This window comes from Microcebus murinus, chromosome 17, assembly GCF_040939455.1.
Source record: "Microcebus murinus isolate Inina chromosome 17, M.murinus_Inina_mat1.0, whole genome shotgun sequence".
Classification (NCBI taxonomy): Eukaryota; Metazoa; Chordata; class Mammalia; order Primates; family Cheirogaleidae; genus Microcebus; species Microcebus murinus.
The window spans coordinates 49,159,768-49,181,804 of record NC_134120.1 but is presented as its reverse complement, the minus strand read 5'-3'; the positions used below and the strand labels follow the sequence as shown (position 1 = coordinate 49,181,804).

Genomic DNA, 22,037 nt, shown 5'->3' with positions numbered 1-22,037 from the left:
GTATTTTTGTTAATCAATCAATACATAACTTTGTTTTGTGTTAATATATCATGCTGATTGATTAACACTGAACTCATGGCAAACCCCACCATAACTCATGCCTGAATGAAGCTTAACGAATGCACATATTTTCTCCATAAGGCACATGACAGCTTAGGAACATTCGACAGCGCTTCAGCTCTCTGCTTGGAGCCATTTTAAACAGTGAAATCACCAACAGAAATGCAAAAAGATGTGGCACTGAATTTACCATGAAAAGGACATTTACAATATGAGCTGAAACGAGAGGACAAAACGTTGCCTTGTGGGACCTCAGCTGGGAACATACACATCGGGTGACACAAATTTTTCATCCCTCTGCACAGGTCCACCAAGACCATGAAAGTGCTGTGTGTTTTGCTCCTGGTGTTACAAATAAATTTTAGCAAGTAAGAGAATTCACAAATAGGGAATCTGCGAATAGTCATGATTAACTATATTTCAACTAATGTCAGGGAACATTTGGGGAGCTACATTTGGGGAGAAAAGGAAAAGTTCTTGGAATTTTGTGGCCATTGAAAGATTTGTTCACTAAGAATATTGAAGAAGTTTTGCATGTCGAACACTGTACCAGGCAATCTGGGAGCCAGAGAAATCAGATCTAGTTCCTTATCATTTTAATTGACCGGGAAGCAAGACACACTTATGAAATGACTTATGAATGCTATACGGTTACATTCAGTAAAGAGACGACGGCATGCAAAAACCTGTGTGCCACCAGGCGTGGTGGCACACACCTGTAATCCTAACACTTTGGGAGGCTGAGGCAGGAGATTCAGTTGAGCCTGGGAGTTGGAGACCAGCCTTGTTATCAATGTCCCTGGGTTCCTGTAATCTCCCAGGATAGAAGACAAGAGACATCACCAGGCTTTGCAGACGCTGCTGTTTCCCGGAGTCGCTGGCTACTCACCATGGTCAACCCCACCATGTTCTTCAATATCGCCGTTGATGGCAAGCCCTTGGGCCACATCTCCTTTGAGGTAAGAGACCTGGAAACCAAGAAGTGACAGCTTATCTAATCCATAAAGCTATGTTAACAGATTGGAGCTGTTTTCAAAGTTCCAAAGACAGCAGAAAGCTTCTGTGCTCTGAGCACTGGAGAGGAAGGATTTGGCTCTAAGGGTTCCTGCTTTCACAGAATTATTCCAGGGTTTATATGCCAGGGTGGTGACTTCACACGCCATAATGGCACTCGTGGCAAGTCTACCTACGGCGAGAAATTCGATGATGAGAACTTCATCCTGAAACATACAGGTCCTAGCATCTTGTCCATGGCAAATGCTGGACCAACACAAATGGTTCCCAGTTTTCCTCTGCACTGCCAAGACTGAGTGGTCGGATGGCAAGCATGTGGCCTTTGGCAAGGGGAAAGAGGGCACGAATGTTATAGAAGCCATGGAGTGCTTTGGGTCCAGGAATGGCAAGACCAGCAAGAAGATCACCATTGCTGACTGTGGACAACTCCAATAAATTTGACTTAAATGCTTTGTCTTAACCACCAGACCATTCCTTCTGTAGCGCAGGAGAGCACCAGCTAGCCCACCTGCTCGCCATCTCCTGTAATCTTTGTGCTCTCACTGCAGTTCTCCGGGTTTCATGTTTTCCTTATTCCCCTCCAAGTCTAGCTGGGTTGCAGAGTTAAGTTTATGATTATGAAATAACTAAACTAAATAGCAATGACTAAAGAGCAATGACTGAACTAACTAAATAGCAATGACAAAAGAGAGACATCCCTGGACTTAGCAGCAAAGAACAAGTTTCCCTCGCTTGTGCACAAGGGAGCCAGCACTGAGAAAGGAAAAGTCCGGCTGCTCCTCAAGGCTGGTGCGGGAATTGGGTCTATGTGGCTTTGCTAAAGGGAAGGGTTACGTGGAAGCATGTAACCCTAGCACCTGCGTGGTAGCTTTACACGCTTCACGTATAGTATGTAGTATTAGCATTTTAAATCTCCACCCTGGGTGTGATTTTTACTATTAAAATGAAGACAAGATTACTATACGTTGGAGCTTAAGCCTAGCTGCACCTTCGCGGGCTCCAGGGAAGTCGCCTGCTCTCTAGAGCAGGATTTTGCAATCGACGAGATTTTGCTGTCTTGTTCTTTACTGGTTAAAATGAGATAAATTGTAATCTCTGGACCACACCAGAACAAGAAGCTATATCAAAACAGGAAACTGATTAGTCAGTCTGTTTCAGCCTGAGCAACATAGTGAGACCCCATCTCTACAAAAAATTTAAAAATTAGTTAGGCATGGTGGTACATGCCTGTAGCCCCATCTACTCGGGAGGCTGAGGCAGGACAATCGCTTGAGCCCAGGAGTGCGAGGTTGCAGTGAGCTATAATCAGGCCACTGCACTCCAGTTGGAGCAACAGAATGAAACCCTGTCTCAAAAAACAAAACAAAATTGTGTACCTAGATGATGATGAGAAAACAGAGCTTGATTGAGGCAATCAGAGAAGTTGAATATTAATTAGGAAAGACTGTGGCGTGGTATGAGTTCGAGCTGGGTGTTTTCTGTTTTGTTTGGTTTTGCTTTAAGTCTGCCGCGATTTGCAAGAGAAGAAGGGGCAATGAATGTGACCTTGTACATTGGATGTTTTTAATAAATAAGGACACGCAGAGCCTGCTGGGAGATTAGCTACACTGAGGCGCTAATCTAAGCGGGGCCAGTGGGACTGAGGAGAAATGGACTTGAGGAAAGGGGACAGGACATGCCACTGTTAAAAGACACAGAGAAGACTGGTGGAGATGAACAAACAAAACAAAACAAACAAAAACTCCACCAAACTCTGGTTTGTTTTTTTCTGGAGATAAGAGGGCTGACCAGAAGTCCTGACTTGCCCAGCCAGCCTCAGGTTACTCGGGTCACCTAACACTGTTAATTATTTTTAATGTCTCTTTTCATCTTCAAATGTGCCTAGGTTTGCATAATAAATTATTTTGCCGTTCTCAGAGACCTAAAATGAACCGAAAGCCAAACTGTTTGTTTAACCCATCTTTATAAAGGCTAAAACATTAGTAAATATCAATGCAAATGCAAATAGTAAAGTAAGAAAAAACGAGAAAGAGCTGGATCGCTATCAGTTATAATCCCTCCACTCAGAGCAAGTTCTTCTCCTGTTCGGTTACTGCCTCATGCATTTTGGTAATTTTATAAAGCTTATATTTTTAAAAAGTTGATTTAGCACTAGAGACTTGGTTGTTTAGTTGGTTGCTGATGAAGCTGCATATTTGCATGAGCTTTCCTTGGCTCTATCTTTGCACAGTTGATTGCCTAAAAGTTAATCAAAGACATTTCATTACACATACTCTTAAAGTCATCTTCAGGAGCTAAGAAAAACACACAAGCATCTTGCTGTATCCTCTGTAAATGATCGAGGCTGGTCCTAGCACAGTTAAGAAGTGCACAGCAGCCCACAATCCAAGCCACACTGACATCTTAGAACATTTTTTGACTTAAAGTCACTAATATCTTTTGACTAATGGAAAATACAAGGTGAGATAAGAGTTTCGTATTTAGAGAGTGTTGAGGGTTCAGGAGGAATGTGCCTTAGTTTTCTGTTACACTCTTAACATGTTTTTTCCTCGCTTTTAAAAGGATAAAAACAAAGTATTTTATTTCTTGAATATTCTGAGGTTATGTTTCTAAAGGGCTGTTTGGGGGTAAAGTGGTGCCAGGATTCCTGGGAAAAATAGAAAGAACATTAGAAAAACGTTACCAGAACTTAGTTCCAATGCGTTTCAACCCTAAAAGAACCTTTCACCGTACTACTAGAGATTCCAATGTAATAATATTTTTAAAATATTAAAAATAAGTGTTCATAGGCCAGGTGCAGTGGTGTGTGCCTGTAGCCTCAGCTACTCGGGAGGCTGAGGTGAGAGGATGGCCTCGGCCGAGGAGTTCAAGGCTGTAGGGTTGCCACTTTGTACCTGCGAATGGCCACTGTACTCCGGCGTGGGCAACAGAGCCAGACCCTGTCTCTAAATAAATAAATGCGGATGGTAGTTTACGAATGTAAATTTTATCAAAGTATAACATTCTTACAAAAAAATGCATAAATCGCAAGCGATCAGCTCAACAAATTTTCAGAGTGAACACAGCCGCGTGTAAGCAGCACCAGGATCAGGGAGCAAAACGGGATCAGCAGCCCAGAGCCCCTCGCCACCCCTCCCGGCTAGTGACACTGCGGTCTGACTTCCAGCACCATCGATGACTCCGAAAATGATTTCTTATTCATCTTATTCACATTTTGTCCCTATACCTGGCACAATGCCTGGTGCCTCGCTTGTACTTATTTATAACTTGGGTCGAATGAGTGAAAGTGAGCAGATATTAGACTTTCACAAGGCCGTTGACCAAATCAACATGTATAATAAAGAACCGGGATCCAGGAATACCACCTTGCAAACAAGTGGAAAACTCACGCTTTGAAAAAGCGAGCACTTCAGTTTCATCTTTTTTGTTTGTTTGTCTGTTTTAGAGACAGGGTCTCGCTCTGTCGCCCAGGCTGGAGTGCAGCGACATGGGGTCATAGCTCACTGGTAAGAAAACCCCACTATTTGAGACCATTGCTTTTAAAACTCTTTAAAGCATATTAACTCTTAAAGTGCCATAGGAAGATGCTATTGTCTTTGTTTATATAAAAGATATTGAGCAAATCTTTTTAAGACTTCTTGGGTTTTTTCCTCTTTGAAGATTTACCTTGACATTTGCTTTAACCTGATTTCCTTTGTTTTTTTTTTTTTAGAGATAGGGTCTTGCTCTGTCGCCCAGGCTGGAGTGCACGATCATAGCCCACTGCGGCCTCCAACTCCTGGCCTCAAGCCATCCTCCCGCCTCAGCCTCCCAAAGTGCTGGGGTCACAAGCGTGAGCCACTGTGCCCGGCCTCAGTTTTATCTTTAACAGACGTAAACGACTTGAATAAATCCAAACCTCTGTAAAGTTTTCCTCGGGGCTTTATGAACGGCACTCACTACACATCCACGGTGACTGGCGAGGCCAACCTCAGGGGACCTTCCTTCTTCTCACTTGACAACGGACAGAGACCCTCCCACCCGCCCGATGCAGCCAAGAAACGACTATTTTCGGCCCTCCCCACCCACTGCAAGGCCCGGTCAGGCAGAGAACAAAATAGAGTCACCCTCTCTCTAGGCCAAAGCACGTGACCTGCAGCCAGAGTGCTTCCCACCCCAACGAGGGGCCAAATAAGGTTTCAAAACAAGCACTGCCTCAGAATTACAGTTTGCCTTAACCTTACTGTTAAATAGCTGGGACTGAGAACCAGGCATTGCCAAGTCCCTGCTTAGCAAGAGAGATCTGTCATCTGTCAGAGATAAGAAATAAAAGGAAAACCCGCTTCAAGCTTTGAACTGCCGCTTCTAAGTGAATCCCAGAGAAATACAAATAAATTGTATCTTTTGAAGGCAGATTCATTACGAATAATCACATTAGATTGCAGTTCTAAATCCTTCTTCCAGATAACTTCAAAATTTTAAAGGGAGCAACTCTGGACAACAAAAGCCATTTCATGTGGAGGACGGTTTCCTCCGATCTGCCCCACTCCCTTCCCCAGGGATATTTGCTCAGAGATGACCCAAACTGGACAAACGCACACATCCATCTTATCCCCCGTGGAAAGTGGTCTTCAAAAACAGGAATGGGAGCTGGGCGCGGTGGCTCAAGCCTGTAGTCCCAGCTACTGGGGAGGCTGAGGCAGGAGGATCGCTTGAGCCCAGGAGTTCGAGGCTGCAGTGAGCTATGACCACACCACCTCACTCCAGCCTGGGCGACAGAGCGGGACCCTGTCTTAAAAAAAAAGAAAAAAAAAAAAAAGAACGTGAAGGCTGGAAACACAGCTAATTTGCCTGAGGAAGGCTGAGCAGGGAAAGCAGGTCTTTCCCCTCTCAAGCCCCTGTCCAGCTACCCGCGAGCTGTTCCGTCCGCGTGGGAAGGCAGGCGACCTGTGCATGGGGAACTTCAACCCCACCTGCAAGACCCTGGCCAACCTCAGCCTTCTCTGAAGGCCCCCAAGGCCTCCAGCCCCTCTCACATGTCGCAAAACACATAACTGAGCGCGAATTTATAGCAGAACTTAGCACATCAGCAACAACAACAAATCAGCAGGAAAAAGATGAACAATCCAATAGGAAAACGGACCAAAGGCTGGAATCAGCACTTCAAAAGGAAGAAAAATAGTTTTGAAAACTAAGATGGCCAACATCAATCACTAACCTCTCCCTCCAATATTTCTTGCAATGCTCCATTAAAAAGGACCCTAGCCACCGGTTATTTCATGTAGTTAACGTCTGTTTATATTTACCTTCGTCTCTTTGAAATGCTTCTTGCATCCGACTCCTTCCTCCTGGGTTTGTTTCCTGAAAATGTCAGCACCTCAGTTGTGTACTGAGACCTAAAATATGACAACAATACTTAGTGGATTGAAACAATAATTATTTATTATTGCATTTGAGTCTGTGGGTTACCTGGGCTCGTTCACGTGCTGAGGTCTGTAGGTTACACAGGGCATAGAAAACTGAGGACCTTTTTGTAATCAGCCTACACATGTAGTTTTTTCCTCTCTTGTTTAAAATGCCTTATTTAGACCCTTCACTCTTAAGTAACAGTTTAGTTAGATATAAACTTCTTTATTTAGTTACCATCTCTCGGCTGGGCGCAGTGGCTCACGCCTGTAATCCTAGCACTCTAGGAGGCAGAGGGGGGAGGATTGCTCGAGGTCAGGAGTTCGAAACCAGCCTGAGCAAGAGCAAGACCCTGTCTCTACCAAAAATAGAAAGAAATTAATTGGCCAACTAATATATATAGAAAAAATTAGCCGGGCATGGTGGCACATGCCTGTAGTCCCAGCTACTTGGGAGGCTGAGGCAGGAGGATTGCTTGAGCCCAGGAGTTTGAGGTTGCTGTGAGCTAGGATGATGCCACGGCACTCACTCTAGCCTGGGCAACAAAGCGAGAGACTGTCTCAAGAAAAAAAAAACACACACACACACAACCATCTCTCAGTGACTTAAGATGGTATTCATTATCTGCAGGCTTTGAGAAGTTTGACTTAGTCTGCCATTCCTTTGTTTTTTATGGTCTTTTGTTGCCTTTATCCTTGTCTTTGGTGTGCTGTAGTTCACTGCTGGGTCTAGAGGCGGGTTTGTTGTTATTTTTTATTTATTGTAACATTTCTGGAATCTGGGGGACTCTTTATATTTCCATTCTGAAGATTTCTTACTCATGATTGCTTTGAGTATATCAAATTGCCTACTCCAAGCCCTATTAATTTTATATATGTATTACCCATGCCACTATTAATTACTTCTCTACAATATTCTAAAATAGTTGTCATATTTCTTATTCATTTAAAAATTAGCTTTGACATATAGGAGTAACATTTATCGGGTGTCGGGAGGGTGGGGGGGGGAGGAGGGGATGGGTATATACAACCAAACGAGTAAGATGTGCAACGTTTGGGGGATGGACACACTTGAAGCTCTTACTCGATGGGAGACGGGGGCATGGGCAATATATGTAACCTTAACACTTGTACCCCCATAATATGCTATAATAAATAAATAAATAAAATTAAAAAAATAAAACTTAGCTTTATGCCTGGGCGCAGTGTCTCACGCCTATAATCTTAGCATTCTGGGAGGCCGAGGTGGGAGGTTTGCTTGAGGTCAGGAATTGGAGACCAGTCCGAGCAAGAGCCTGACTCCATCTCTACTAAAAATAGAAAAAATTAGCTGGGCATTGTGGCACATGCCTGTAGTCTTAGCTACTTGGGAGGCTAAGGCACGAGGATCGCCTGAGCCCAGGAGTTTGAGGTTGCTGTGAGCTATGATGACACCACTGCACCTAGCCCAGGCAATAGAGCAAGACTCTGTCGCAAAAAAAAAAAAAAAAAGCTTTATTGAAGTATAATTCACATACCACAAAATTGAGTCACTGAAAGTGTACAATTCAATGGTTTTATGTACATATCTAAACATGTGCAACTATCAACACAGTCATTTCTGGAACCTTTCCATCACCTCAAGAAGAAACTCTTTTTTATTTTTATTTTTTTCCTTAGCGTGAATTTCCAAGTCATCAAGAAGGAACTCTTTATCCTTTAGCTATCCTCGCCTGTACTAGTTTCCTAGGGTTGCCATAATAAAGTGCCAAAGCCTAGGCGGCTTCAGACAACAGAAATTGCCTCAGAGTTTGGGAGGCTGCAGGTTGGAAATGGAGGTGCTGGCAGTGCCCTGCTCTGAGATTCCTTCCTCGCTCCTCCAGCCTCCAGGGCCTTGGTTTGTAGACGCATCACTCTAGGCACATGGCTGTCTTCACACCTTCTTCCCTCTGTGTGTGTCTGTATCCAAATAAGGACACCAGTCACATTGGGTTAGCCCATCCTAATGAACTCAATTTAACTTGATTACCTCTATAAAGACCCTATTTCCAACAAGGCCACGTTTTGGGGTAGTGGGGGTTAGACTTCAGCATAGCATGTCTTTTTGGGGGACACAATTCAACCCACGAGAATAACTCTATATCCTTTGGCTGTCAAATCCATCACCTTCTGTCCCCCATCCCAACACTAAACAACCACTGAGCTACTTTCTGTCTTGATAGATTTCCCTATTCTAAATTTTCATATGAGTGGATCATATGTGTTCTTTCATGACTGGCTCTTTCACGTAGCATGATGTTTTCTTTTCTTTTCTTTTTTTTTTTTTTTTTTGAGCTGTTGCCTGGGCTAGAGTGCTGTGGTGCCAGCCTAGCTCACAGCAACCTCCAACTCCTGGGCTCAAGCAATCCTCCTGCTTCAGCCTCCCGAGTAGCTGGGACTACAGGCATGCGCCACCATGCCCGGCTAATTTTTTCTATGTATATTAGTTGGCCAATTAATTTCTATTTTTAGTAGAGATGGGGTCTTGCTCTTGCTCAGGCTGGTTTCGAACTCCTTACCTCGGGCAAGCTGCCCACCTCAGCCTCCCAGAGTGCTAAGATTACAGATGTGAGCCACTGCGCCCGGCCTAGCATGATGTTTTCAAGGTTCACATATGTTTGTAGCATGTATCAGCACTCCATTCTTTTTTATGGCCAAATACTATTCCATCGTATGGCTATAAGATCTTTTGTTTATTCATCTATCCATTGATGTACACTTGGGTTGTTTCCACCTTTGGACTCATAATAAAAATAATATGCTGTTATAAAAATTCATGTAAAAATGTATGTGGATGTTATCATTTCTCTTGAGTAATATACCCAGGAATGGAATTGCTGGGTCATATTGTAACTCTATGTTTAATCATTAGAGAAACTGTCAGATAGCTTTCCAAAGTGGCTGGACCACTTTATATTCCCACCAGCAATGCATGAAGGTTCCAATTTCCATACCTTCTCACCAACACTTCCTAATATTGACTTTTTGTATTCATTCTAGTGGATATGAAATGGTATCTCATTGTGGTTTTGATTAGCATTTCCCTGATGATCAATGATATTGAGCATTTTTCCATGTACTTATTAGACATTTGTATTAATCTTCTGGAGCTAGGTCTATGTATGTCTTTTGCCCATTTAAAAATTGTAGTTATATTTTTGAACTTCAAGGGTTCTTTATGAATGTATGTAAATGTATGTAAATATTTTCTCCCATTCTGCTGATTATCTTCACATTCTTTTTATTTCTTGACATGTAGAAGTCGGATTCACATTCTTGATAGAGTCATTCAAAGCCAAAAAGTTTTTTTTTTATTTTTATTTTTTAATTTCAGTATATTATGGGGTTACAAATGTTTAGGTTATGTATCTTGCCTTTGCCCCACCCGAGTCAGAGCTTCAAGCATGTCCACCCCCCAGACAGTGCACACTGCACCCATTAGGTGTGTATAAACCATTCCCTCCTCCCCACTTCCACCTGCCCGATACCCGGTTAATGTTACTACTATACATGCACATAAGTGTTGATCAGTTAATACCGATTTGGTGGTGAGTACATGTGGTTCTTGTTTTTCCTTTCTTGTGATACTTCACTTAGTAGAATGAGCTCCAGCTCTAACCAGGATAATACAAGAGGTGCTAGATCACCATTATTTTTTGTGGCTGAGTAGTACTCCATGGTATACATATACCACATTTTATTAATCCACTCATGAATTGATGGGCACTTGGGTTGTTTCCACATCTTCGCAATTGTGAATTGTGCCGCTATAAACATTCGAGTGCAGATGTCTTTTTTATAGAATGCTTTTTGTTCTTTTTGCCCAGTAATGGGATTGCTGGATCAAATGGTAATTCTACTTGTAGCTCTTTGAGGTATCTTCATATTACTTTCCACAGAGGTTGAACTAGTTTGAAGTCCCACCAGCAGTGTATGAGTGCTCCTATCTCTTCACATCAAAAGCCAAAAAGTTTTTAATTTTGATGGAGTCCAATTTATCTATTTTTTGTTGTTGTTGCTCATGCTTTCATAAGTGTCATATTTAAGAATCCTTTGTCCAATTCAAGGTTATGAAAATTTACTCTTGTTTTCTTCTAAGAGTTTATAGTTTTTGTTCTTACATTTAGGTCTTTGATCTATTTTGAGTTTATTTTTGTTCATGATGTGAGATAAGGATCCAACTCAATTCTTTTGCAAGTGACTATGCAGGTGTCTCTGCACCATTTGTTAAAAAGACTATTCTTTCCCCTTTGGATAGTCTTGGCATCCTTGTTGAAAAGCAATTGATTATTGATGCCTATATTTATATCTGAACTCTAAATTCTCTTACATTTATCTAGATGCCTATTCTTTTTTTTTTTTTTTTTTTCATTAGAGAAGGGGTCTCCCTATGTTGCCCAGACTGGTCTCCAACTCCTGGGCTCAAGTGTTCCTCTTGTCTCATCTTCTGAGTAGCTGGGACTACAGGGACATGCCACCATGCCCAGCAATATGCCTATTCTTGTTCAAGTGCCACACTGTCTTGATTATGTTGCTTGACAGTAAGTTGTGAAACTGAGAAGTGAGTCCTCCTACTTTATTCTTCTTTTTCAGGATCATTTTTAGCTATTCTGTGTCCCTTGCAATTTCATATGAATTGTAAAATCAGCTTGTTAATTTGTACAAAGAAGTCAGGTGGATTCTGATAGGGATGGTGTTGACTCTGTAGATAAGTTTGGGGAGCATTGCCATCTTAATAATATTAAGTCTTCCCACTCATGAATATGGAATGTTCTTCTTCCATTTACTTAGATATTTAATTTCTTTCAACAATGTTTTGTAGTTTTCAGCATATAAATTTTCACTTTTTTGTTAAATTTATTCCTAAGTATTTTATTCTTTTTTATGCTATTGTGAGTGTGACTGTTTTAACTTCATTTTGAATTATTCACTACAAATATATAGATGTATAATTGATTCTTGGAATATTGATCTTGTATCCTGCAACCTTGCTAAGCTCATTTATTAGTTCTAAGTTTTTAGTGGATTCTTTAGAGTTTTCTATATATAAGATTATTATGCCATATGAAAACAGAGATGGTTCTGCTTCTTCCCAATCTGGATGCATGTTCTTTTTCTTGCCTAACTACCCTGGCTTAGAACCTCTGATACAATGTTTAATAGAAATGGCAAGAGTAGACATCCTTGTCTTGTTCCTGATCTTAGAGGAAAAGCAACTATTGTTTCACCATTTAGTGTGATATTAGCTGTGGGTTTTCATAGATGCTTATTATCAGACTGAGGAAGTGCTATTCTAGTACTAGCTAGTTTAGTGTTATTATGAAAGGGGGTTGGATTTTGTTAAATGCTTTTTCTGTGTCTATGGAGATAATCGTGTGATTTAAAAAATACTATTGATATGACTATATCAATAAATATAATATTCTATTGATATTTATTTTTAGATATTAACCCAATCTTACCTTCCTATGATAAATTCCACCTGACTAGAATGTATAATTCTTTTTATATGTACTGTATTTGTTTTACTAGTATTTTTTTGAGGATTTTTGCATCCATATTCATAAAATATATTGGCCTGTAATTTTCTTGTGATGTCTTTGGTTTTGGTTATCAGGGTATTACTAGACTCAAAGAATGAGATGGAAAGTTTTCTCTCTTATTTTTGGGAAGAGTTTGTGAAGAATTGGTATTAATCCTTTAAATGTTTGATAGAATTCAGTGGTGAAGGCATTTGGACCTGAGATTTTCTTTGTAGTTTTTGATTAGTGATTCAATCTCTTTACTTGTACCGTGTTTCCCCTAAAATAAGACAGGGTCTTATATTTATTTTTCCTCAAGACACCCTAGGGCTTATTTCAGGGGATGTGTTATTTTCCCCTCAAAACCTCAGCTTGCAGCACACACAGGACGGCCGGGACCTGACAGGGGGAGCCGACCTTGTTTGTGGGGCTGCCCGCACCTTTCTGGTCACCTCTGGGATAGTAGCTATCAGGACGGGGCAGATGAGAAGGGCAGCTTGTCTTCTTTACCCCTCCGCTCCATGATGAAATGCATGGGTTTTGCAGATACACTGCATGGCCACGCCCACCACTAGGTCTTATTTTCGGGGTAGGGCTTATATTGCGCAAATGCTTAGAAATCCTGCTAGGGCTTATTTTATGGGTAGGTCTTGTTTTCAGGGAAACACAGTAATAGGTCAATTCAGATTGTTTCTTCTTGAGGCCATTCCAGTAGTTGTTAAGGAATTTGTCCATTTTATCTATGTTATGTAATTTATTCACATATAATTGCTCATAGTATTCCTTTATAATTCATTTTATTTCTGTAAGGTCAGTAGTAGTGTCCCTCTTTCACTTCTGATTTTAGTATATTCTCTATTCTTGTACATTATCTCTTTTTTCTTTGGCAAACAAGCTAGTGGTTTACGAATTTTGTTGATTTCTTCAAAGAACCAGCTTTGTGTGTTTCATTGCTTTTTCATTGTAGTTCTGTCCTCTATGTCGTTCTATTCATTTCCATTATAATCTTTATTATTTTCTTCCTTATACTGACTTTAGGTTTAGTTTTCCCTTCTTTTCCAGTGTTGCAAAGGGGAAGATTAAATTATTGATTTTAGACTTTTTTCTTTCTTAATGTAGTCATTTACAGCCTTACATTTGCCTCTAAGCACTGCTTTAACTGTATCTCATAAGTTTTGGTATGTTATATCTTGATTTTTACTCACCTCAGTGTTTTCTGAATGCCTTTTGATTTCCTCTATGGCCCACTCTTTATCTGAGAGTATGTTAACTTCCATATATGCCAGCTATGGTGGTGCACACTTGTAGTCCCAGCTACTCAGGAGGCTGAGGCAGGAGGATTGCTTGAGCTCATGAATTTGAGGTTGCAGTGAACTATGATGATCCCACTGCACTCTAACCCAGGTGACAGAGGTAGGTTCTCTCTCTCTCTCAAAAAAAAAAAAAAAAAAACAAGAAGGAAAGGAAAAAAAGTACATCTATAGACAACAAGTAGTTGGATTTGTCTTTTAAAAATCCAGTCTGGCAACCTCTGCCTTTTGATTAGATTCTTTAAACCATTTACATTTAATGTTATTATTGATACAGTTGGAGATGTGCCACCTTTGTTTTCTATGTATCTTATTTCTTTTGCTTCTCTATTCCTCCTTTACTACTTTTACACACTGAGTAACTATTTCCTAATGTAGAGTATTAGTCAGCACAGACTGCCATAACAAAATAGCATGGATTGGGTGGCTTAGCCAACACATTTATGTTCTCACAGTTCCAAAGACAGAAGTCTGAGATCAGGGTGCCAACACTGTTGGGTACTCATGAGGGTTCTCTTTATGGCTTCAAATGGCCAGCTTCTCATTGTGTCCTCACATGGCAGAGGAGGATAGGGAAGGAGAGAAATCACCTCCTCTTCTTTTAAGGCCACAGTTCTATCGAATTAGGGCCTCAGTATTGTGACCTCATTTGACTTTCATTATCTCCTAAAGACCTATCTCCACAAACAGTCACATTGGAGGTTAGGGTTTCAACATATAAATTTCTTTGGGGAGATAGAATTCAGTCCATAGCAGGTAGCATATTAATTTCAGAATGATCTTTTCACTATATATTTTTTGAGATGATTATTACTTTACCATCTGTCTTCATATTCTTAACCCATTCCAAGCTTTGCATCATGCTCAATGTAGTGTGGCAGCCTGGATGGGCAAAGGGAGCCTTCATCTCTCAACTACACCAATTTAGGATTTAGCTCCAGCAATATGCAACTGTAGGCAGGATGAGAGCTTAAGTCCTGTTCCTTTTGAGAAAAAAAAAAAAGCCCTCTAGCTGGGAGATGGAGGGACAAGTATCCAAGTTTGCTTTCTGAGCTGGGAGGTGGAAGAGAGCAATAAATCATGGTCCAAAATTCCAGATTCTCTTTTTTTAAAAATTATTTTTAATTGTGATGGGTACATTATAGTTGCATATTTTTATAGGGTATATGTGATATTTTGATACAGGCATACAATGTGTATTAATCAAATCAAGGTAACTGGGGCATCTATCATCTCAGACATCTATCATTTCTTTGTGTCAGGAACATTCCAATTCCACTTTTAGTTCCTTTAAAGTACATCCTAACTTATTAATTATAGTCACTTGGTTGTGCTATCAAATATTGTTCATTCTAGTCACTTGGTTGTGCTATCAAATATTGTTCATTCTATCTAACTATATTTTTGTATCCATTAGCATCCCCATTTTATCCCCCACCTCCCCACTACCCTTCCCAGCCTCTGGTAACCATCATTCTATTGTTTCTATGAGATTGTTTTAATATTTAGCTCCTACATATGAGAGAACATGTGAGATTTGTCTTTCTGTGCTTGGATTATTTCATTTAACATAACGTTCCCCAGTTCCATCCATGTTATTGCAAATGGCAGGATTTCATTCTTTTCTTGGCTATGTTATATTCTATTGTGTATATGTACCATAATTTCTTTATCCATTCATCTGTTGGACACTTAGGATGATTCCAAATTTTGGGTACAGTGTATAGTGCTGAAATAAACATGAGAGTGTAGATATCTGAAATATATTGATTACCCTTTCTTTGATACATACCTAACAGTGGGTGGATTTCTGGGTCACATTGTGGCTCTATTTTTATTTTTAGGAATCTTCATGCTGTTCTCCATAGTGGTTGCACAAATTTACATTCCCACCACCAATGTGAAAGGGTTCCCTTTTCTCTTCATCTTTGCCAGCATTAATTATTTCCTGTCTTTTTGATAAGAGCCATTTTAACTGGTGTGAGATGATATTTCATGGTAGTTTTGATTTGCATTTCTCTGATGGCTAATTATGTTGAGCATTTTTTCATATATCTGTTGGCCATTTTTATGTCTTCTTTTGAGAAATGTCTTCAGATCCTTTGTCCATTTTTAATTGGATTATTTGATATTTTTCCTACTGAGTTGTTGGAGCTCCCTATATATTCTAATTATCAATCCCTTTTCAGATGGGTAGTTTGCACATATTTTCTCCCATTCTGGGGGTTGTCTCTTTGCTTTGTTGAATGTTCCTTTGCTGTGCAGAAGCTTTCTAGCTTGATGTGATTGCATTTGTCCAATTTTGCTTTGGTTGTCTGTGCTATGAGGGTATTACTCAAAAAGTCCTTTCCCAGACCAATGTCCTGAAGCATTTTCCCAGTGTTTTCTTTTAGTAGCTTTAGATTTAAGTCTTAGGTCTTTTTTTTTTTTTTTTTTTTGAGACAGAGTCTCACTTTGTTGCCCAGGCTAGAGTGAGTGCCGTGGTGTCAGCCTGGCTCACAGCAACCTCAATCTCCGGGGCTCAGCGATCCTACTGCCTCAGCCTCCCGAGTAGCTGGGACTACAGGCATGCACCACCATGCCCGGCTAATTTTTTGTATATATATTTTTAGTTGGTCAATTAATTTCTTTCTATTTTTGGTAGAGACGGGGTCTCGCTCAGGCTGGTTTTGAACTCCTGACCTTGAGCAATCCACCCGCCTTGGCCTCCCAAAGTGCTAGGATTACAGGCGTGAGCCACCACGCCCAGCCCCTAAGTCTTAGGTCTTATATCTAAGTCTTTAATCCATTTTGATTTGATCTTTGCATATGGCAAGAGACAAGGGTCTAGTTTCATCCTTCTGTATATGGATATCCAGTTTCCCCACCACCATTTATTGAAGGGACTGTCCTTTTCCCACTGTATGTTTTTGGCACCTTTGTTGAAGATAAGTTCACTATAGTTGTGTAGATTTATTTCTGTGCTCTCTATTCTGTTCCATTGGTCTATGTGTCTGTTTTTATGCTAGCACCATGCTGTTTTGGTTACTATAGCTCTGTAGTATAATTCAAAGCTGGGTAAATGTGATTCCCCCAGTTTTGTTCTTTTTGCTCAGGATGGCTTTGTTTTATACTTTTCATTATAGAGAACTTTCACTTCTTTGGTAAAGTTTATTCCTAGGTGTCTTATTTTATTTGTAGCTATTGTAAATGGGATTATTTTCTTGGTTTATTTTTAAAATTGTTTGCTGTTGGCATATAGAAATGCTTATTTTTGTATGTTGATTTTGTATCCTGTAGCTTTACTGAATTTGTCAGTTCTAGTAGTTTTTTTTTCTTCTTAAGTCTTTAGGTTTGTCTGGATATAAGATCATATTGTTTGCAGACATGGACAATTTGACTTTTTCCTTCCCAACCTGGTTGTCATTAATTTTGTTGTCTGATTGCTCTAGCTAGAACTTCCAGTACTATGTTGAATAACAATGGTGAAAGTATACACCCTTGTCTTGTTCCAGATCTTAGAGGAAAAGCTTTCAGTTTTTCATCATTTCAGTACACTAGCTGTGAGTCTCTCAAATGACTTTTATCATGTTGAAGTAAGTTCCTTCTATCCTCAGTTTTTTTTTTTTTTTTTTTTTTTTTTTGAGACAGAGTCTCGCTTTGTTGCCCAGGCTAGAGTGAGTGCCGTGGCGTCAGCCTAGCTCACAGCAACCTCAAACTCCTGGGCTCGAGCGATCCTTCTGTCTCAGCCTCCCGAGTAGCTGGGACTACAGGCATGCGCCACCATGCCCGGCTAATTTTTTATATATATATCAGTTGGCCAATTAGTTTCTTTCTATTTATAGTAGAGACGGGGTCTCGCTCTTGCTCAGGCTGGTTTTGAACTCCTGACCTTGAGCAATCCGCCCGCCTCGGCCTCCCAGAGAGCTAGGATTACAGGCGTGAGCCACCGCGCCCGGCCCTATCCTCAGTTTTTAGCATGAAAGGATGTTGAATCTTATTAAATGCTTTTTCAGCATCAATTGAAATGATCACGTTTTTCATCCTTCATTCTGTTCATAAGATGTATCACATTGATTTACATATGTTCAACAATCCTTGCATTCCTGGGATGAATCACACTTGATCATAATGAATAATCTTTTAATGTATTGTGGAATTTGGTTTGGTAGTATTTTGGTGAGGATCTCTGTTTCTCTGTTTATCAGAGATACTGGCCTATAGTTTCTTTTTTTGCTGTGTCTTTGTCTGATTTTGGTATCAAGGTGACACAAGCCTTGTAAAATGAGTTTGGGAGTATTCCCACCTCCTCAAATTTTTGGAACAGTTTAAGTAGGATTGGTACTAGTTCTTCTTCAAACGCTTGGTAGAATTCAGCAGGGAAGCCATTGGGTCCTGGCCTTTCTTTGATGGGAGACTTTTTATTACTATATCTATCTTGTTACTTATTATTAGTTTATTCACATTTTGGATTTCTTCCTGGTTCAATCTTGGTATGTTGTGTCTAGGAATTTATCCATTTCTTCTGTTTTCCAATTTGTTGGCATATAGTTGCTCATAGTCTCTAATGATCCTTTGGATTTCTGCAGTATGAGTTGTAATGTCTTTTTCTCCATCTCATTTTATTTATTTGGGTCTTCTTTTTTTTCTTAGTCTAAAGGTTTGTTAATTTTATCTTCACAAAAGAAAATATTTCATTAATCTTTAATATTTTTTGTTTCAATTAATTTCTGCTCTGATCTTTATATTTCTTTTAATTTTGGTTTGTTTTTCTAGTTCTTTCAGATGCATCATTAGGCTGTTTATTTGAAACTTTCTCCTTTTTTGATGTATGCACTTATTGCTATAAACTTTCATCTTATTACTGCTTTTGCTGTATCCCATAGGCTTTGATATGTTGTTTTCATTTTCACTTGTTTTGAGAAATTTTTAAATTTCCTTTTTAGTCTCTTCATTGACCCACTGGTCATCCAGAAACATACTGTTTAATTTCCATGTGTTTGTAGAGTTTACAATGTTCTACTTGTTATTGATTTCTAGTTTTATTTCATTGTGGTCAGAGAAAATACTTGATTTGATTTCAATTAAAAAAAAAACTTTTTAAGACTTGTTTTGTGGCCTCGCATATGGTCTATTCTTGAGAATGACCCATGAGCTGAGAAGAATGTATTCTGTAGGTATTGGATGAAATGTTCTGTAAATATCTATCAGGACGATTTGGCCTATAGTGCAGATTAAATCCGATGTTTCTTCGTTCATTTTCTGTCTGATCAGTCCAGTTTTGAAAGCAAAGTGTTGAGGTCTCCAGCAATTATTGTATTGGGGGGGATCTATCACTCTAACTCTGTTAATATTTAATTTACATATCTGAATACCCCACTGTTGGGATATGTATTTAGAATTGTTATATCCTCTTGCTGAATCAACCCATTTATCATTGTATGACTTTGATTTTTTAAAGTGTGTCTTGAAATCTATTAATATTTTATCTGATAGAAATATAGCTTCTCCTGCTTTGGGTTTCCATTTGCATGCAATATCTCTTTCTATCCTTTTATTTTCAGTCTGTATGTCTTTATAGGTGAAGTGGGTTTCCTGTATACAACATATAGTTGGGTCTTGTTTAGTCCATTCACATTCAATGCTGTTATTGATGGGTAAGAACTTAATACTGCCATATTGTTATTTGATTTCTGGTTGTTTTGTGATCCAGATTTTCACCTTTCTTATAGAATTTTTGTAGATTTTCTTGAATAGATGTTTCTTCAGTACCATTTGCCCTTACAATAATTTCCAGAGGTTTTAAATGGCTGTTTTTTTATGCTTTTAACCAGTTTCCCAGTATAAAAAACAATTTTTTTACTAAAAAGTATTATTTGAAAATTCTACTCTAGAAATATAATGGAATTAATCCCACCCATTTTATAATGACTATAATCAAGTCATCTAGTCAAAAGTATAAAACAGACGAAGATACATTTATCTTTTTAGTACTAATATTTAATAATTGGAACTTTTATCTTTTTGGCACTAATATTAACAATTGATAACCAATTTCACTTAAAATAATTAGCAATGATGTATATGCAACAAATATTAGTCTCCTTATTTAAAAAACTTACATCAAGAATTCTATAAAACTTTAAGTCTAGCCTAGTTTTACTACAGACCTGGCCAAATGTACACATGAAAATTGATGGGTGTAATGTGAAAAGAGGCATGGAAAGAGTTTTATTAATATTTCAGTCACTTCAAAATACAAATAGGCTATTTTCCTTTGGAAGAAGAAATCAGGAAACAATAACCATCATCACAATTGTAGATTATATATCACACTATATAGGAAGAATGGTTGTGGTGTTAATTTTTCTTTAGTTACATTCTTTTGTAGTAAAAGTCTAAAATTAAGTCTTAACAAATGTAATTGTTCTTATATATTAAATGTTAAAGACAAAAGTGGTCTATTATTAATATTTAGTATAACATGGACCTCAATATATGCTCAAATGTAGAAAAGAATAACTTAATATATTGAGAAAAATCCTTAGATAAACTCAACTGAAAAAATGTACAAAAAACTTTTTACTGTAATTACTGGGAACATCAAGGTTAATTTTTAAAGGGTGGAAAAACCCCACAAAAATGGATATACATCCTTAAAACTTTATTGATACAACATTTATAATATTATAAGACAAAAAAATTTGTAAATATGGGCTCAGTGCTAGATAATATCCATAAAATCTGCTATTTTAAGCAATAAAAATCGACATGACATATTTCTAACAAAAGTTAAGAAATTTAAAAACAGATTTACTTGCTTTTATGTGGTCTCAATGCCTTCTATTTAAAACATGACTACCTTCCTGATACAGGGAATTATAAAAGCCAACTACTTCCACATACTAATTATGCTTTCAAGTCTAGTTTCTTTCTTTTTTTTGAGACAGAGTCTCACTCTGTTGCCCGGGCTAGAGTGCCATGGCATCAGCCTAGCTCACAGCAACCTCAAACTCTTGGGCTCAAGTGATCCTCCTGCCTCAACCTCCCAAGTAGCTGGTATTATAGGCATGTGCCACGATGCCGGCTAATTTTTTTTGTTTCTATTTTTAGTTGCCCAGCTAGTTTTTTCTTTTTTTAGTAGAGACGGGGTCTCACTCTTGCTCAGGATAGTCTAGAATTCCTGAGCTCAAATGATCTGCTCACCTCATCCTCCCAGAGTGCTAGGATTACAGGCATGAGCCACCACACCGGGCCCTCAAGTCTAGTTTCTAAAAAGTCATTTCTCTCCAAATAGGCTGAGTTTCCCTAATCTGAAAATTTGAAAGCAGAAATGCTCCAAAATTTGAAACTTTCTGAGCACTGACATGATACTCAAAGGAAATGCTCATTGGAGCATTTCCAATTTCAGATTAGGGATGTTCAACTGGAAAGTATAAAGCAAATATTCCAAATCTGAAAAAATCCAAGGTCTGAAACACTTCTGGTCCCAGCATTTTGGATAGGGATACTCAACCAATAGCATTATGGAAGCCAATCTTTCCAATTGCTGATTCTATTATTGCCATTTTGTTTCTTTCTCTAACAACATGTTTAAATGATTTCCAATTATAAACACAGGTTAACATTGTAATAGTTTACTAAGGTAATTTTTATGGAGCTTTCAATTAAAAATAAAAACACTTATCTATTCAGTAGGGAAGAAACAATCCTGTTTATTAACTTTACTGCATATTCAGAAAGGATTAAAAAATACACACATTTCCTGGGACACAAAACTGTACCAAAAGTATTTCCTTACAAAATAACTTCACAGATCAATAGTCTTAAACTGACACAAAGACATCCATACTGACAAACATTTAGTTTGAATTAATGCACAATTTAAATGTCTTTACAGCACATTAATATGAGTGTATGTTTTCTTTAACCTCTTAAAAATAATAATAAAAAATTACAAAATAACGTAAATGTAGAATTAAGGCTGAGACTATATAATCTAGTATTAATAAAGTCAAACAGTACTTATAAAAATTGATGATGCTGGATATTTTATATATATACAGGATGAGTCTTTAGAAATTTGAAATGCTACTGTTGTCATAAGTTCACTCATCAATTTAATGTTTTTCTATGTATCTTAACATTTGAATTCCCAGATACCTGTGCTTTTTCAATTTTATCCTGAATTCTTCACTGAGTTTTCTCACATATTTACAATTAAATATCTAGCCTCTAGAACCTTCCTTACACAAAAGACAAAACATCCTTGTTAAATAAAGTCACACAAAAGTAATAAAAAGGTTTTCAAGAAATAGTTCTAACATTCGTTATAATTATACTGAAAAATAGTACATATGCTTTTCTTCAGTACTAACAAATGCTGTGTGCCAGTTTTACAGTCACTGCCATATTAGCACATTTTCCTCTGACACATTTGCAAGATAATGACAACCAAAGAGCACGATAACTGGCATAATTCTAGTAAATCCATTCTGTCCAGTGAGATTCATAAAATTGAATGGTTGCTTCCATTCCCATCTGGATAGACATGAAAATTCACGCCCAGATACTTGTATTGTCCCCAGAAATATTCAGTCTTGTAAGTCACCTTCTTGGTCTTCTGAAACAAAGATGGAGAAGGCAGGGCATTCTTAGTGAGGCCAATGGCCCCCCCTCTCTACCACATTTCATATATCTATTTTGGTTATAATCCTGGTCAAAGTGGGGAAAAAAAAAAAGTAAGTTTT

At 38.6% G+C, this 22,037-nt stretch overlaps 1 protein-coding gene and 1 pseudogene across 3 annotated transcripts in view; one reads left to right on the top strand and one right to left on the bottom strand.

The window, feature by feature from the left end:
- The first annotated feature begins 867 nt into the window (after nt 1–867).
- On the top strand, nt 868–1,509 carry LOC105861041 (peptidyl-prolyl cis-trans isomerase A-like; annotated as a pseudogene).
- A 9,314-nt stretch (nt 1,510–10,823) lies between these two features.
- Nucleotides 10,824–22,037, bottom strand: part of SMCHD1 (structural maintenance of chromosomes flexible hinge domain containing 1) — a 161,865-nt gene continuing 150,651 nt past the window's right edge. Inside the window, exon 48 of one of the 3 annotated variants that reach the window (XM_012746148.3) lies at nt 10,824–22,002. In XM_012746148.3, the coding sequence (XP_012601602.1) occupies nt 21,978–22,002 (25 nt within the window). In that variant the 3' untranslated portion in view covers nt 10,824–21,977. The remainder of the gene's footprint in view (nt 22,003–22,037) is intronic. The other 2 variants (XM_020282427.2, XM_012746149.3) reach the window with 2 other exon arrangements.